This window comes from Mobula birostris, chromosome 10, assembly GCF_030028105.1.
Source record: "Mobula birostris isolate sMobBir1 chromosome 10, sMobBir1.hap1, whole genome shotgun sequence".
In the NCBI taxonomy this organism is placed as follows: Eukaryota; Metazoa; Chordata; class Chondrichthyes; order Myliobatiformes; family Myliobatidae; genus Mobula; species Mobula birostris.
In genome coordinates this window covers 39,722,806-39,738,877 of record NC_092379.1, presented here as the reverse complement: position 1 = coordinate 39,738,877, position 16,072 = coordinate 39,722,806, and the positions used below count along the sequence as shown (strand labels likewise).

The 16,072-nt window shown below is 46.8% G+C and overlaps 1 protein-coding gene across 1 annotated transcript in view; it reads left to right on the top strand.

Annotated features, from left to right (window-relative positions):
- The window catches only part of LOC140203609 (serine/threonine-protein phosphatase 2A 65 kDa regulatory subunit A beta isoform-like), a 96,263-nt gene that overhangs the window by 67,909 nt on the left and 12,282 nt on the right, over nucleotides 1-16,072 (top strand). The window contains exons 14-16 of the mRNA XM_072269657.1: nucleotides 139-293; nucleotides 12,137-12,279; nucleotides 15,288-15,379. Of these exons, the coding sequence (XP_072125758.1) occupies nucleotides 139-293; nucleotides 12,137-12,279; nucleotides 15,288-15,379 (390 nt within the window). The remainder of the gene's footprint in view (nucleotides 1-138; nucleotides 294-12,136; nucleotides 12,280-15,287; nucleotides 15,380-16,072) is intronic.

Here is a 16,072-nt window from a genome sequence, read left to right as displayed (position 1 = left end):
GAACAGGTTGACACTTTGAAGAAGGTGGTACGAGCATTTCATTTCGGAACTTTGTATTTTATCAGCAAGGTACATATTTGAAAATCAAGTAGTAACAGCGATCAGATCATTTCTTGACCTGTCAATGCTGTCTTGCAGTGTACGCCATTCGCGAGGCCGCGACCAACAACTTGACCAAGTTGGTGGAGAAGTTTGGCAAAGACTGGGCAGAATCCACCATTGTGCCGAAAGTACTTGCCATGGCCAGTGACCCCAACTACCATCACAGAATGACCACCCTCTTCTGCATTAACGTGAGTATAGCTTTGACAATGTACTTGCCCATGGCCAGTGACCCCAACTACCTTCACAGAATGACCACCCTGTTCTGCATTAACGTGAATATAGCTTTGACAATGTACTTGCCCATGGCCAGTGACCCCAACTACCATCACAGAATGACCAACCTGTTCTGCATTAACGTGAGTATAGCTTTGACAATGTACTTGCAATGGCCAGTGACCCCAACTACCATCACAGAATGACCACCCTGTTCTGCATTAACGTGAGTATAGCTTTGAAAATGTACTTGCCCATGGCCAGTGACCCCAACTACCATCACAGAATGACCACCCTGTTCTGCATTAACGTGAGTATAGCTTTGACAATGTACTTGCCCATGGCCAGTGACCCCAACTACCATCACAGAATGACCACCCTGTTCTGCATTAACGTGAGTATAGCTTTGACAATGTACTTGCCCAAGGCCAGTGACCCCAACTACCTTCACAGAATGACCACCCTCTTCTGCATTAACGTGAGTATAGCTTTGACAATGTATTTGCCCATGGCTAGTGACTCCGACTACCATTGCAGAATGACCACTCTGTTCTGCATAACGTGAGTATAACTTTGACAATACTTCCATTACACTTCACAAGCTGCTAAAATATTTCATGAATAAAACGTACAGTTAGAACAGACACTAAAGAATAAAGAATTTAACAAAAATAATATGGATTTGTTTAAAATGTTCTTTTAATATATTCTTTGTGAATGTTTAGATTCTGCAAAAAATCAATTAACACTTTGCCAAAGCTGCTCCTTCCAATATTGACATCTGCTTGATACGAGCTTCTGTGCTTGCGTTATTTGCTGAGGTGTAGTGGTGTTTTGTGTTTAATCTGCAAGGTGTCTGGAGTAAAAATTGAGTTGAGGGTGAGACTTTTTATGATTTCGTGGAGCAGAGTTCCTAACCGTCCCTGTGGAAATGGACTGATGGTGTTAGCTGAAGGACAACTGATTTAATGACCTGTTGACCCACCAGATGGCTTACAGCTTTCAAGTTTTATTTCACAAGGGTCTGTTTCCGTGCTGTAGTGGACTATGGCTCTGTCTTTTGCTTAGAGATCTGAGTACCTTGAAATGGACATTATACATTATCTGGCTGAGGGAATTGTAAGTTTTTTGACGCAACTAGTTTCAATTTACAAGTGTACTTAAAGGCCCCCACAGTCATTCCAGTTGCGGAATTAACTTCTTTCCCTGGATTTATTTTATGGGCCTGGGCTTTGCTGGAGTTTGGACAAGGTGATGGAGAGATTCAGTTGAAATGCCCAGATAAAATGGATGTTTCTAAAGTGGGTGAGTCTCGGACTGGAGGGCACAGCCTTTGGAACAGAGGGATATCCCTTTAGAACGGAGATGAAGAATTTCTTTAGCCGAAGCGTGGTGAGTCTACAGAATTCATCGCCACAGGCGGCGATGGGAGGCCAAGTAATTGGGTGTATTTAAAGTGGAGCTTGATAGGTTCTGGAGGGTGTCAAGAGGTCTGCACGACCTGGCGTTTTTGCGGTATCCTCAAGGATTTGGCAAGCTGGACTCTCAAGAATGCAGGTGCAGCGGCCGCGGCCATTGCTGGGAGTGGACTTCAGGTTGGATGAGAGTGGCCTGAGAGGGGAAAATGAAGTGGTGTTCAGTCGATTTCAACAACGAGCCAGGTTAAAAAGTTTAAAGAGTCGCAGGGGGAAAGACTAACTTCTCTGTGAGGCTTTACACACCTCAGCAGTGAACCGACTGTCACTGTCAGCACTTGTCTCCGCACTGAATTGACTTGCTGGCTGTGCCCTGCGACCATTGACACCCTGGCTCAGATAAAATGCTGAACTGGCTCCTTGGCTGTGGACTGCAACCATTGGGCCCCTGGACTGGTTTCACTTCTCTCAGCACAGAACTGACTCCCTTGCTGTGGCCTGCAGCCATCTACTGATCTGAACTGGCTCCCTGCCTGTGGGCCTAATTTCGGCGACCCTGCGGTTCATGTTCTGTTTCTTACTGGTTTACTATTTTTTGATTCTTGTTTGCCCGATTTGTTCTTTTGGGGCACATTGCGTGTCTGACGGTCTTTGCTGTGTAGGATTCTTTCTTTTTCCATGGATTCTCTTGTGTTTCTTTGCTTTATGGCTGCCTGCAAGAAGACGAATCTCCTGCTTGTATATGGAGTTCATACTTTGGTAGCAATGTACTTTGAAATTTAGACCTCTGGATCAGCAGGAACACCTCAGAACGATATGCCTGCGCGGGCTGGACCAAAACAGGGCTAACAGCCTGCGGGAGTGCTCGCTGGGATTCAAACTCATAGGGATGGGCCACAGGCCACATTTACAGTTGAGGTGGCAGTGGAGTTAAATATCAAAGGGAAACAAAGCAAGCCCAGTAAGGAGAGCAAACCTCAGTCTGATAAGAAATGCAAGATTATATTTATTTTGGTGTAAGCAACATTACTAGTAAAGCAAATGAGCTCACAGGAGGGTGATATTGTTACTGTCATAGAGAGGGTTGAATGGCTGAACGATTCACTCAGTGAATGGTGTGGTGGGCGTGGCACCGTAATATTGATTTATTACTGAAATATCGAGGAGGAGGACATTCTGGGACACACCTTACTAATCCACAAGCCTCTACTGGTGAACTTCCGGTAAGATGGCAGTGTGCTGGGGCGCGGCGGGTTCTACAGGGCCAGCCAAACGTGTTACTATCTTTTGTTTATTTCTTTACAATCTCAAGACGCTGCTGGAAGTTAAGCACTTAAAGAGTGCTGCGGCCTACCCCAACGGCGTAGAAACTGAAGAAGCTGGACTTGGGGCAGATCGTTCTGCTCCGTGTCAGAGAGTCAGCAATGTGGTTGGCGTGCAGACTGGCAGCGAGCAATTGTCTTAGTCTCTTTTCTTGTGATTGCAAAACCCTGTTGAGCATTGTTAATGTGTAATGCTGCAAGTCTGGTCTTCTGATTTATTGCGGACTACAGGGGCTGGCAGCAGGGGTGACTGACACCCCTGCAGGGTGAGCGGATGTGGCCTCAAGCCATGGGGCCGCCTGTTTGCAGCCACCCAGGAGAGAGGCATCAAGAGCTGGCACTGGAGGTGGTGTAGCGCAGCGTTTAAGCTAACGTTGGTGCTGTCCCTCTCCCCCAAAGTGTTTGCTTGGCAGAAGGCAGGATGTATGTGTTCGACTACAGACTGCTGCAACATTCATGGACTCAGGGACTTGGACTATATTTGTTGTGTGACTATATTTTACTGCTATATGTGCCACGTGCTGTGTATGACTGTTGGTACTGTTTTGTACCTTGACCCTGAAAGAACACTGTTTCGTTTGGATGTATTCATGGGTATTCATGAATGACAATTAAACTTGAACTTGATGTAAACAGCCAAGAACAGCAAAACATTGGAATATTACCTGCAAGCTGCACACCAACCGGACTTGGAAATATATTGCCATTACTTCTGAAACCCCCTTTTCACTGGGCGTCTCTGGAAATGCAGCCTTTTAACCCCTCGCAAACAGCCACCGGACTCCGTGGGGAGAAACTTCAGGCTTCGTACATCTAAGGTGTATGTGACTTTGGTCCCGCAAAATCCGTGAGGTTGGGATGTCTCGCCTATCCAAACCCCGGTTTGTGTGAATGCTGTGTGATTTACTGCCCCTGGCAATCGCCTGTCAGCAGAAAATAACAGATTGTACACTGCATAGAATTATTCAGGAGTATATTTAAGAATGTTAACTTAAGCAAACAGTTATTAAAGGAAAGAAAGAGAGAAAAAACAAGAAGGGCCCATTCTACTTAAAAAGTCACAAGTGCACAGTGGAGTTCAAATCTTGAACTTCTCTGTATATCGCGCACTGGACCCTCCCTCGGCCTGCGTGAAAGCACACAACACCTTCCGAAGGTAACTGGAAATCCATCTTCAACAAAGAGGCTTTCCCACGGGATTATTGGTCCTTCCTCCTTGAAGCCATTCATCTGCAGAAAGCACCCTCATCGTCCACCATCTTTCCTCCTGTCTTCTCCCAGCTCCGGCCAAACAAAGACCTCTCTGCCCAGTAATCTCTAGCACCTTCTCCCAATTCTACCATCCTGATTGGATGACACCTCATTCCTGAGCTCAGACCCAAACAGGCTGAAAGCAGAACAGATTGCTCTTACAGAACTGCTAAAATGAAATGCCTACAGCATAGCAGTAAAAATCTGAACCAGGGCATTGACTCTGACTGGGTCAGAATCCTGGATCACCCACCCTAACTGCATTGTGGGTGCACCCACACCTCAAGGACTGCAGCGCACCACAAAGGAATTAAATACCACTTCAACCTGTGATGCCCACACATTCCTTGGAGGAATATGCAAAAAGAGCTTCAAGTAACAGTGTACAGGTAGTCCCTAGGAGTGGTCACATGTGACAGCTCTCCCAGTATTCAGCATGAGGTACAGGAGCAAGGATATCAGAATCAGGTTTAACGTCACCGGCATAATGTCGTGAAATTTGCTGTCTTTGTGGCAGCAGCACAGTGCAAAACATAATAACAGAGAAAACTGTGAATTACAGTAAATATATAAAATAATAGTGCGGAAACAGAAATAAAAAGTAGTGAAGTAGAGCATGGGTTCAGTGTCCATTCAGAAATGGCAGAGGGGAAGAGACTGTTCTGGAATCGCTGAGTGTGTGCTTTCAGGCTTCTGTGCCTCCTTCCTGAGGGTAGCAGTGAGAAGAGGGCATGTCCTGGGTGGCAGGGGTCCTTCACCATGGATGCCGCCTTTTTGAGGCATCACTCCTCAAAGATGTCCTGGATACGAAGGAGAAAGGCAAAACACAGTTGTGCGAGTTATCAGGTTATAGCAGTACAGAACCTCAACTTCTCTGATATCAGCACGAACGATTTCAAAGGGAATGGCCCAAAGGAGGGGGGATCCAGGAAAACTTCGTGAGAAACAGAGTGAGAGAAGGATGTGGCTGGAAAACTCGAGCAGGGCAAGAAACCGAGTTATTAGGAGTCTTTAGTGGGGTTGGATATGGATATGTTTCCAAGGCCTGATGAAATGTATCCTTGGCTGTTATGGGAAGGAAGAGCTGAGCTCCCAAGGTCTCTTTGAGAGTTTAGTGAAACCCTCTCTCATTGCTCCCCCTCCGTGATCTCTGCTTCCCTTCGACGGGAGTCAGTGAAACCTTCTCTCACTCTGTGATATCTGCTCAGCTCTTTAATTCATCCCTCCCCCCTCCTGGTTTCACCCAGCACCTTGTATTTCTTTCTCCACTCACCTTCCACCCCCCCCCCCCACAACTTTTAAATCTACTCATCTTTTTTCTCCACTCCTGCCGAAAGGTCTCGGCTGGAAATGTCGACTGTACTCTTTTCCACCGATGCTGCCTGGCCTGCAGAGTTCCTCCAGCATTTTGTGTGTGTTCAAGGATCCTGGTTGTTTAAAATCCTAAATTGTCACAGAACAGGTGCCAGGTAACTGGATCCCAGCAGTACGGTGCCGTTCTTCGACGAAGGCAGCAACTGGTAACTACAGAGCTGTGAATCTAACATCAGTGGTAGAAAGGGTGTTGTAAAAAGTCTCGAGGGACGGGATTCAGCTGCACTTGGGCAGAGCTTCATCAGAAATGGTCAGCGTGCAAGTGGTGATTCTGTTGGCCAGTTTGAGTTTCTTGGAGTTACGGGTGTTCTCATGCAGTTGGTGTTGTCTACAGGGACTTCGGTAAATATTTTGACAAAATCCCCAAATGAGCAAGAGACCGAGGGATCCGAAGTAACTTCACAAATTGGGTTCAAAGTTGATTTGCTGATCAGCTTTTGTGATTACCCCGTGGCGTACCACAGGAATCTGTGCTGGAACTCTCCTGCAAATGATTTGGATGTGGCTAGAAGTTTAGAAGATGACATAAAAATGTGAGCTTTGTCTTGCGGTGTTAGTGCTAATGATGGTGAATTGGTTAGTTGGCCAACTAGGCAGAGCAATTGTACCTAGAACATAGAACGTTAAAGCACTGTGTTAAAGTGCTGTGCTGATCTTTTAACCTACTCTGAGATCAATCTAACCGTTCCCTCCTACATAGCCCTCCATTTTTCTATCATCTGTGTGCCTATCTAAGAATTTGTCAAATGCCCCTAATGCATCTGCCTCTACCATCACGCCTGGCGGGGCATTCCACACACCCACCCACTCTGTGTGTGTGAAACAAAAATCTTACCTCTGTACCTTCCTCCAATCATCTCAAAATTATGCGTCTGGTATTGGCCATTTCTGCCTTGGGAAAAAGTCTCTGGCTGTCCACTCTATCCACACTTCTCATCCTCCTTCACCCCAAACAGAAAATGCCCCAACTCACTCAACCTTTCCTCATAAGACACGCTCTCTAATGCAGGCAGCCTCCTGGCAAGTCTCCCCTGTGTCCCCTCTAGATATTCTCCATGCTTCCTATGACAAGAAGGAAGAAAAAGAAAATATTTAAAGAAAAACTGGATAGGTATATGGACAGGAAAGGAATGGAGGGTTATGGGCTGAGTGCAGGTCGGTGGGACTAGGTGAGAGTGGAGTTCGGCACGGACTAGAAGGGCCGAGATGGCCTGTTTCCGTGCTGTAATTGTTGTATGGTTCTACAAGTCACTTATAAATCAATAGCATCATAACATTTTAAGTAACATTTGGATATTAAACACACAGCACGTATTTTCCCCGCATGAGCATATAAAATCATTGCAACACACCAATATCGCTGATTCAGTGGGAGCCCTGGGCTTGTTTCCCTGCAACAAGACGGTCCTATCACGGGCTGATGGGAGTCAGCGATACTCGAAGGGGGTTCCTTTTGTCCAGTCTTTTCCGCAATTTAGTTTTCGTTGCATTCATTGCAGAGATATGTTGGAAATGGAAGCACCGTTTTCAGTGCTTTCATGGCTATCTCAGGATATTTAGCCTTGACTTTGATCCAGAATGTCGCCAGAGATGTTATGTCAAACATACTTTTCAGCCCGCCGTCATTTGCAAGCTCGAGGAGCTGATCTTATTCCCATGCTGACATGGATGACGTGCGAGTAATGACCTCGCGTGTGTTCAAGCTGAACAGTGGGTGAGAGGGAATGAGGAAAGGTGCAGCGACTCCTATCGCCAAATCATGTCATTTCCTCGCGGCCCGGTAGCACATGCTTTGTGGCTTGGTACTGGTCCGCAGCCCGGTGGTTGGGGACTGCTGCGCTAGGGAAATTCTAAGCAGTTTCTAGAGTAGGTTACCTGGTCGGCACAACATTGTGGGCCGAAGGGCTTGTAATGTGCTGTGAATTTCTATGTTCGGAAACATGTGGTTAAACCTCCCAGCCCTCTCGTGCTTTCCCACTTATTTCTGCCTTCTCTGCTTACCGGACCTGCCTGTTCAGTGAGTTTGACATAGAATTCTGAGTTAACGCCTGCTACACTAGTATCCTGTGTCCCAGCCCTGCTGCCTCACCAGCTTAAACCCTCCCAAAGTGCTCGAGCAAAGGTATGGATAAAAGGGACGCACAGAGGCGGTTTCCAATAGCGCAAGAGTCTGGGGCCAGAGGGCACAGCCTCAGAATAGAAGGACGTCCCTTTACAGCAGAAGTGAGGGGGAATTTCTTTAGTCAGAGGGTACTGAATCGGTGGAATTCATTGTCACAGACGGCTTTGGAGGCCAAGTCATTGAGTATATCTAAAGTGGAGGTTGATAGATTCTTGATTTGTTAAGGGCGTGAAAAGATATGGGAGGAGGCAGAAGAATGGGGTTGGGAGGAAAAATAAATCAGCCATGATGGAATGGCAGAGGAGACTCATAGAAACAAAGAAAACCTACAGCACAATACAGGCCCTTCGGCCCACAAAGCTGTGCCGAACATGTCCTTACCTTAGAAATTACTCTGCTTACCTATAGCCCTCTATTTTTCTAAGCTCCATGTATCCATTCAGGAGTCTCTTCAAAGACCCGATCGTTTCCGCCTCCACCGCCGCCTCTGGCAGCCCATCCCACACACTCACCACTCTCTGCATAAAAAAAACTTGCATTGAAACATAGAAAACCACAGCACAATACAGGCCCTTCAGCCCGCAAGGTTGTGCCGAACATGTCCCTACCTTAGAAATTACTCGGCTTACCTGTAGCCACCTATTTTGCTAAGCTCCATGTACCTATCCAAAAGTCTCTTAAAAGACTCTATCATATCTGGCTCCACCACCGATGCCGGTAGCCCATTCCACACACTCACCACTCTCTGAGTAAAAAACTTACCCCTGACATTTCCTCTGTACCTACTCCCCAGCACCTTAAACCTGTGTCCTCTTGTGGCAACCATTTCAGACCTGGGAAAAAGGCTCTGACTATCCACATGATCAATGCCTCTCATCATCTTACACACCTGTATCAGGTAACCTCTCATCCTCCATCGTTCCAAGGAGAAAAGGCCGAGTTCACTCAACCCATTCTCATAAGTCATGCTCCCCAATCCAGGCAACATCCTTGTAAATCTCCTCTGCACCCTGTCTATGGCTTCCACATTCTTCTTGTAGTGAGGCGACCACAGTACTACAAGTGGGGTCTGACCAGGGTCCTATATAGCTGCAACATTACCTCTCGGCTTCTAAATTCAGTTCCATGGTTGATGAAGGCCAATACAGCGTATGCCTTCTTAACCACAGAGTCAACCTGCGCAGCAGCTTTGAGCGTCCTATGGACTCGGACCCCAAGATCCCTCTAATCTTCCACACTGCCAAGAGTTTTACCTTTAATACTATATTCTGCCATCATATTTGACCTACCAAAATGAACCACTTCACACTTATCTGGGTTGAATTCCGTCTGCCACTTCTCAGTCCAGTTTTGCATTCTATCAATGTCCCGCTCTAACCTCTGACAGCCCTCTACACTACCCACAACACCTCCAACCTTTGTGTCTCAGCAAACTTACTAAGCCATCCCTCCACTTCCACTTCCTCATCCAGGTCATTTATAAAAATCACGAAGAGTAAGGGTCCCAGAACATAACTGAGGCCGACCTCCATGCAGAATATGACCTGCCTACAACCACTCTTTGCCTTCTGTGGCAAGCCAGTTCTGATCCACAAAACAATGTCCCCTTGGATTCCATGCCTCCTTACTTTCTGAATAAGCCTTGCATGGGGTACCTTATTAAATGCCTTGCTGAAATCCATATACACTACGTCTACTGCTCTTCCTTCATCATTGTGTTTAGTCACATCCTCAAAAAATTAAATCAGGCTTGTAAAGCACGACCTGCCCTTGACAAAGCCATACTGACTATTCCTAATCATGTTATACCTCTCCAAATGTTCATAAATCCTGCCTCTCAGGATCTTCTCCATCAACTTACTGAGGTAGGACTCTTTGGTCTATAACTTCCAGGGCTATCTCTACTCCCTTTCTTGAATAAAGGAACAATATCGGCAACCCTCCAATCCTCTAGAACCTCTCCCATCCCCATTGATGATTCAAAGATCATCACCAGAGGCTCAACAATCTCCTCCCTCGCCTCTCACGGTAGCCTGGGGTACATCTCATCCAGTCCTAGCGATTTATCCAACTTGATGCTTTCCAAAAGCTCCAGCACATCCTCTTTCTTAATATCTACATGCTCAAGCTTTTCAATCTGCTGCAAGTCATCACAACAATCACTAAGATCCTTTTCTATAGTGAATACGGAAGTATTCATTAAGTACCTCTGCTATTTCCTCTGGTTTCATACATACTTTCCCACTGTCACACTTGATAGGTCCTATTCTTTCACGTCTTATCCTCTTGCTCTTCACATACTTGTAGAATGCCTTGGGATTTTCCTTAACCCTGCCTGCCAAGGCCTTCTCATGGCCTCTTCTGGCTCTCCTAATTTCCTTCTTAAGCTCCTTCCTATTAGCCTTGTGCTGTGGTAAAGGAGATAGAATTATGATCACTATCTCCAAAATGCTCTCCCACTGAGAGACCTGACACCTGACCAGGTTCATTTCCGAATACCAGATCAAGTACAGCGTCTTCTCTTATAGGCTTATCTACATATTGTGTCAAGAAACCTTCCTGAACACACCTAACAAATTCCACCCCATCTTAAACTCCTTGCTCTTGGGATCCACCAATCGATATTTGGGAAATTAAAGCCTCCCATCATGACAACTCTGTTATTATTACACCTTTCCAGGATCTGTTTCCCTATCTGCTCCTCGATATCCCTGTTACTATTGGGCGGCCTATGAAAAACACCCAGTAAAGTTATTGACCCCTTTCTGTTCCTAACCTCCACCCACAGAGACTCCGTAGACAATCCCTCCATGGCGTCCACCTTTCCTGCAGCTGTGACACTATCTCTGATCAACAGTGCCACGCCCCCACCTCTTTTGCCTCCCTCCCTGTCCTTGTTGAAACATCTAAAACCCAGCAGTTGAAGTAACCATTCCTGTCCCTGAGCCATCCAAGTCTCTAATGGCCACCACATCATATCTCCAAGTACTGATCCACGCTCTAAGCTCATCCGCTTTGTTCACAACACTCCTTGCGTTAAAATAGACGTATCTCAAACATTCGGTCTGAGAGCATCCTTTCTCTATCACCTGCCTATCCTCCCTCTCGCACTGTCTACAAGCTTTCTCTGTTTGTGAGCCAACCCCCTCTTCCCTAGTCTCTTCAGTTCGGTTGCCACCCGCCAACCATTCTAGTTTAAACTCTCAGTAGCCTTAGCAAACCTCCCTGCCAGGATATTGGTCCCCCTCAGATTGAAGTGCAACCCGTCCTTTTTGTACAGGGCACACCTGGCCCAAGAGAGGTCCCAATGATCCAGAAATCTGAATCCCTGCCTCCTGCTCCAATCCCTCAGCCACGCATTTATCCTCCACCTCATTAACCACTGACATCTCCTCTGTACCCACTCCCAAGCACCTTAAAACTATGCCCTCTCGTTCTAGCCATTTCAGCCCTGGGAAAAAGCCTCTGACTATCCACACAATCAATGCCTCTCATTATCTTGTTCACCTCTATCAGCTCACCTCTCATCCTCCGTCGCTGCAAAGAGAAAAGGCCGAGTTCACTCAACCTATTCTTATAAAGCATGCTCCACAATCCAGGCAACATCCTTGTAAATCTCCTCTGCACCCTTTCTATGGCTTCCACGTCACTCCTGTAGTGAGGCAACTAGAATTGAGCACAGTACTCCAAGTGGGGTCTGACCAGGGCCCTACATAGCTGTAACATTACCTCTCGGGTCTTAAACTCAATCCCACGATTGATGAAGGCCAATGCACCGTATGCCTCCTTAACCGCAGAGTCAACCGCATAGCAGCTTTGAGTGTCCTATGGACTCTGACCACAAGATTCCTCTGATCCTCCACAGTGCCAGGAGTCTGACCACTAATGCTATATTCTGCCATCATATATGACTCGATAGCCGAATTCCGCTCTTGCGTCTTATAATCCTGGTTCCCTCTTGGCTCGGGTCACCTTGTCATGGAAGAGATCCCAGTGATGCTGTCTGCTCTGCACCCACACTTTGTACATTTCAGCCGTCCTGCCTTCCTGTTTCTAAACTCGCTCGTACATGGCAGAAGGGGTAGTCCAGCGATTACAATATACCAGCACTTCTTCTTTACAACTTGTCTATTGATCTGTAAATCTCTGTTGCAGGACCTCATCTCTCTCCTTGCGGGTGATCATTGGTGCCAGTGTGGACTATGCCTTTTTATCATGGGGCAAAATACATTCTGAGCGTCGCACAAATCAGATCGATGATCTTTTCTTCAGTCTTGCTTCGTGAAGTTCGGGGCTGTGAATGAACGTTTGCATTTTCTGCTGTTTTTTTTTAGGTGTTGTCTGAAGCCTGTGGCCAAGAAATCACAGCAAAGCACATGCTGCCGACGGTTCTCCAGATGGCAGGCGATCAGGTGGCAAACATTCGCTTCAACGTGGCTAAATCATTGCAGAAAATAGGACCGGTTTTAGATGCCAGGTAAGTATTTGAGTTGGGGCTTATAACCCGGCCTGTGGAGAATGTTTCACCTCCAGTTTGGAATGGAAATTGAGACGCCACTGTGGTGGCATTTAGTGATGGAGTCGCACCGTCTTTTGTACCCACAGGTCCAATCCGGCCAAGACCACCGTCTCCGCCGGTCCCATCGTCCCAGGTTCGCAACCTGGGGTTCATGGACCCCTAGCGTAATGATCCATGGCACCAAAATAGTTGTGCACCCTTGCTCTAAACCTTTCCTGCCCGCGTACCTGTCCTTATTGAAGTTGTTAATGTGCCTGCCTCAACCAGTTCCTCTGGCAGCTCATTCCATGTACTGCGTGGGGGAGGGGCATAAACTTAACCCTCGGGCCTCCCCCTCCCCTGTGGTGTTTGCCTCACTTTCCTGCTTGACCTGGATCCTTTGGTACCCTTAAACGATCTTCTTCTCTATCCAGAGGTTAAGGCCATAAGACACAGGAGCAGAACCAGGCCGTTCGGCCCATCGATACTGCACGGCCATTCTATCATGGCTGATTTATTATTCCCCTCAACCCCACTCGCCTGCCTTCTCCCCTTTTTTTTAAAGAAAGGACATCCTCACCAAGAACATTTAGTAGCCCGTTTCTACCCTCCAAATTACCTGTTTAAGGTCTCTCCACTGCCTTTGTATTCCAAGGGCCTCATTTTACTACAGCTTTCCCAAGCAATGCGCAATATTCCTTTGGGTTCTGGATATAGTCAGTTGTACTGTATAGAAGCATGCCCTCTTGTCCATTGCATCTATACTGACAATCACTCCTTGCTATTGTAAACCCACTCAGCCACACTAACTCCACATCCCTCTGTCTTGCTCACTGAACCTGTAGAACAGGCCCGTTGGCCCACAATGTTGTACCAAACTAATTCTTCCTTTTCAGTCCGGACGAAGGGTCTGGGCCCGAAACGTCACCTGTTTATTCATTTCCATAGGTGCTACCTGACCTGCTGAGGTCCTCCAGCATTTTGTGTGTGTTGCTCTGGGTTTCCAACACCTGCAGACTTTACAAATAAAGCAGCGCCTAATTGAACCGTGTCCTTTTGCCCGCACGTGGCCGATATCCTCCATTCTCCGCACGTTCATTTGCCTGTCTAACAGTGTCTTAAATACTTCAATGCTCACACAAAACGCTGGAGGAACTCAGCAGATCAGGCAGCGTCCATGGAAATGAATAACCAGTCGCTGTTTCAGACCGTGACCCTTCATGGGATCGTAAACACTTGTTCTTGTTTCATACCTGCATCCACTTCCACCAGACCCGTCGGTGTGTTCCAGGTACTCAAATCCTCAGCACATCTTTGAGCTGTTCTCTTCTGGCTTTTACATCTCAACTGTGAGCCGTCTGCCTTTGCCTCAGAATTTTGTAAACTTCTGTCAACTCGTCCCTCCCTCAGACTCCATCACCCTGGAGAAAGCAACCTCTCCGGTAACATCTGCAGTACCAGCCAGCATGTCTTCTGTACCTTTTAGAGATCCTTTAAAGGGGAGGCCAGAGCTGAATTCAGTACTCCAAATGTGACCTAACCGGAGATTTATCACAGGCAACGTCCTGTAAACATCTTCTGTACCTTCTCCAAAGTATCCACACCCTTTAAAGGGGAGGCCAGAGCTGAATTCAGTACTCCAAATGTGACGTAAGCAGAGATTTATCACAGGCAACGTCCTGTAAACATCTTCTATACCTTCTCCAAAGTCTCCACACCCTTTAAAGAGCTGGCCAGAGCTGAATTCAGTACTCCAAATGTGACCTAACCAGAGGTTTATCACTGGCAACGTCCTGTAAACATCTTCTGTACTTTCTTCAAAGTCTCCACACCCTTTAAAGGGGAGACCAGAGCTGAATTCAGTACTCCAAATGTGACCTAACCAGAGGTTTATCACAGGCAACGTCCTGTAAACATCTTCTGTACCTTCTTCAAAGTTTCCACGCCCTTTAAAGGGGAGACCAGAGCTGAATTCAGTACTCCAAATGTGACCTAACCAGAGGTTTATCAAGTGACTGTCCAGGTTTTTGTTCCGGCCTGCACCACCACCACCTCCTTTGGCAGCTCAGCTACCAACTCCTGCATGAAAAGTTTGCTCCTCCAATCTTCTTTAATACATCTTCCCTCTCTCCTTCAACCACTGATGGATAAATCCTGGTTAGAAGTGAAAACCGCACAGTGAGATTTCAGTTAATGCCACCACCATCTTCATCAGCATGTGACGTGGGCGATCGTGGTCTCTCCATGGCCACGGTTGTTCTTGGCAAATTATCCTGCAGAACTGGTTTGTGCCATTGACGCCTTCTGGGCCGTGTGTGTCTTTACAAGACGAGGTGACCCCCCCACCCCCCAGCCATTATCAGTGCTCTTCAGAGATTGTCTGCCCGGCATCAGTGGTCGCACAACCAGGACTTGTGATCTGCACCGGCTGCACACATGACTGTCCACCATCTGCTCCCACGGCATCGCGTGATCCTGATCAGGTGGGGGGTCTTAAGCAGGTGTTGCACCTTGCCCAAGGGTGACCTGCAGGTCTGCGGAGGGAAGGAGCACCCTGCACCTCCTTTGGTAGCAACGTATCTCCACCCCGCCAACCCATCTGGTGAACGATTTTTGTGAAATTGTGCGTTTGTGATTTGATTGGAATTTGTGTGGAAAGCAATAACAGATGGATTGCATTAAAAGGAAGTTTATGCATTCAGTGCCCCCTCTCTTCAACGGCATAAAAATGCGGCATCCGAATTATTCTCCTTTTGCATCCACTAACCCAAATGAGTTCAGCTGCAGTTTGTGACCGTAGTCTGCTAGTTGAGCTCTAACCCGTATCTGGCCAGTAAACGATCAGTTGTGGTAGTGGGAGCCTGCGTGAGAGGCAGAAAGAGGAGATTTTAATCTGGGTAGTATCCAGTACCGCTTTAGATTTAAGTGAATGTGCTGCTGTCTTCTTTTGAAGGTCACAGGTACTAAAAATTGCTTTTAAATCACAGCACTTTACAGAACAAGTTCAAACCAATGCTGGAGAAATTGGGTCAGGACCAAGATATGGACGTAAAGTACTTTGCGCAGGAAGCCATGACTGGTAAGTTGTGGCTTTGGACCCAGCTCGGTACGAGCATAAGCATTCTCCCTTCGAGCAGTTGTGGCCTGCATTGTCCCAGAGTCTGTCACTGGGTCTCTGAAGATGAGCACGAGACAAGATGGGTGTCTGCTGGGTTCCTGCTGTGGGGGCACTGATGGTAGAAAAGGCTCTTTAAGCTAAAGATGTGTGTTTTGTAATCTGCACGTGTAACGAGTGAGGGTCGGGGAAAAACATGCAGTCCTCAGCACGTTCATTAAAGGGGATAAAACACAAATTATGGATTCAAAACTCTGAACCAGCAAGAGGGTTATTCGAGCTGCTGGAACAATGCTGTGATATTTGGAACTGTTTCCAGTTAAAGGGATTTACTAATTGTTCAGAATTATAAACCTTGTTATAGAGCCAAGCATGAAGTTCTCAGTTCTGTCTCTTACTTGCCTCCCTGTTTCTGTAAGCTGAATATTTTAGGAACCAATCCAGAGTTTTGAGTACAATCCTCAGTAAAGAGTTCTGTGTTTATATTAGGTGATTTTTAGGGTTTAGGAACGGGTGTTAAAATCTAGTGCCAGACATCCCACCCTGCAAAAACTCATTTCAGGGAGGTAGCACCATCAATTTGCAGGAGACTTTCGGGAGAGGTGGGATGTCTGCAATAGAGTAGCCATTAGCAGCTAGCCAGCTAGTTTAAATAAT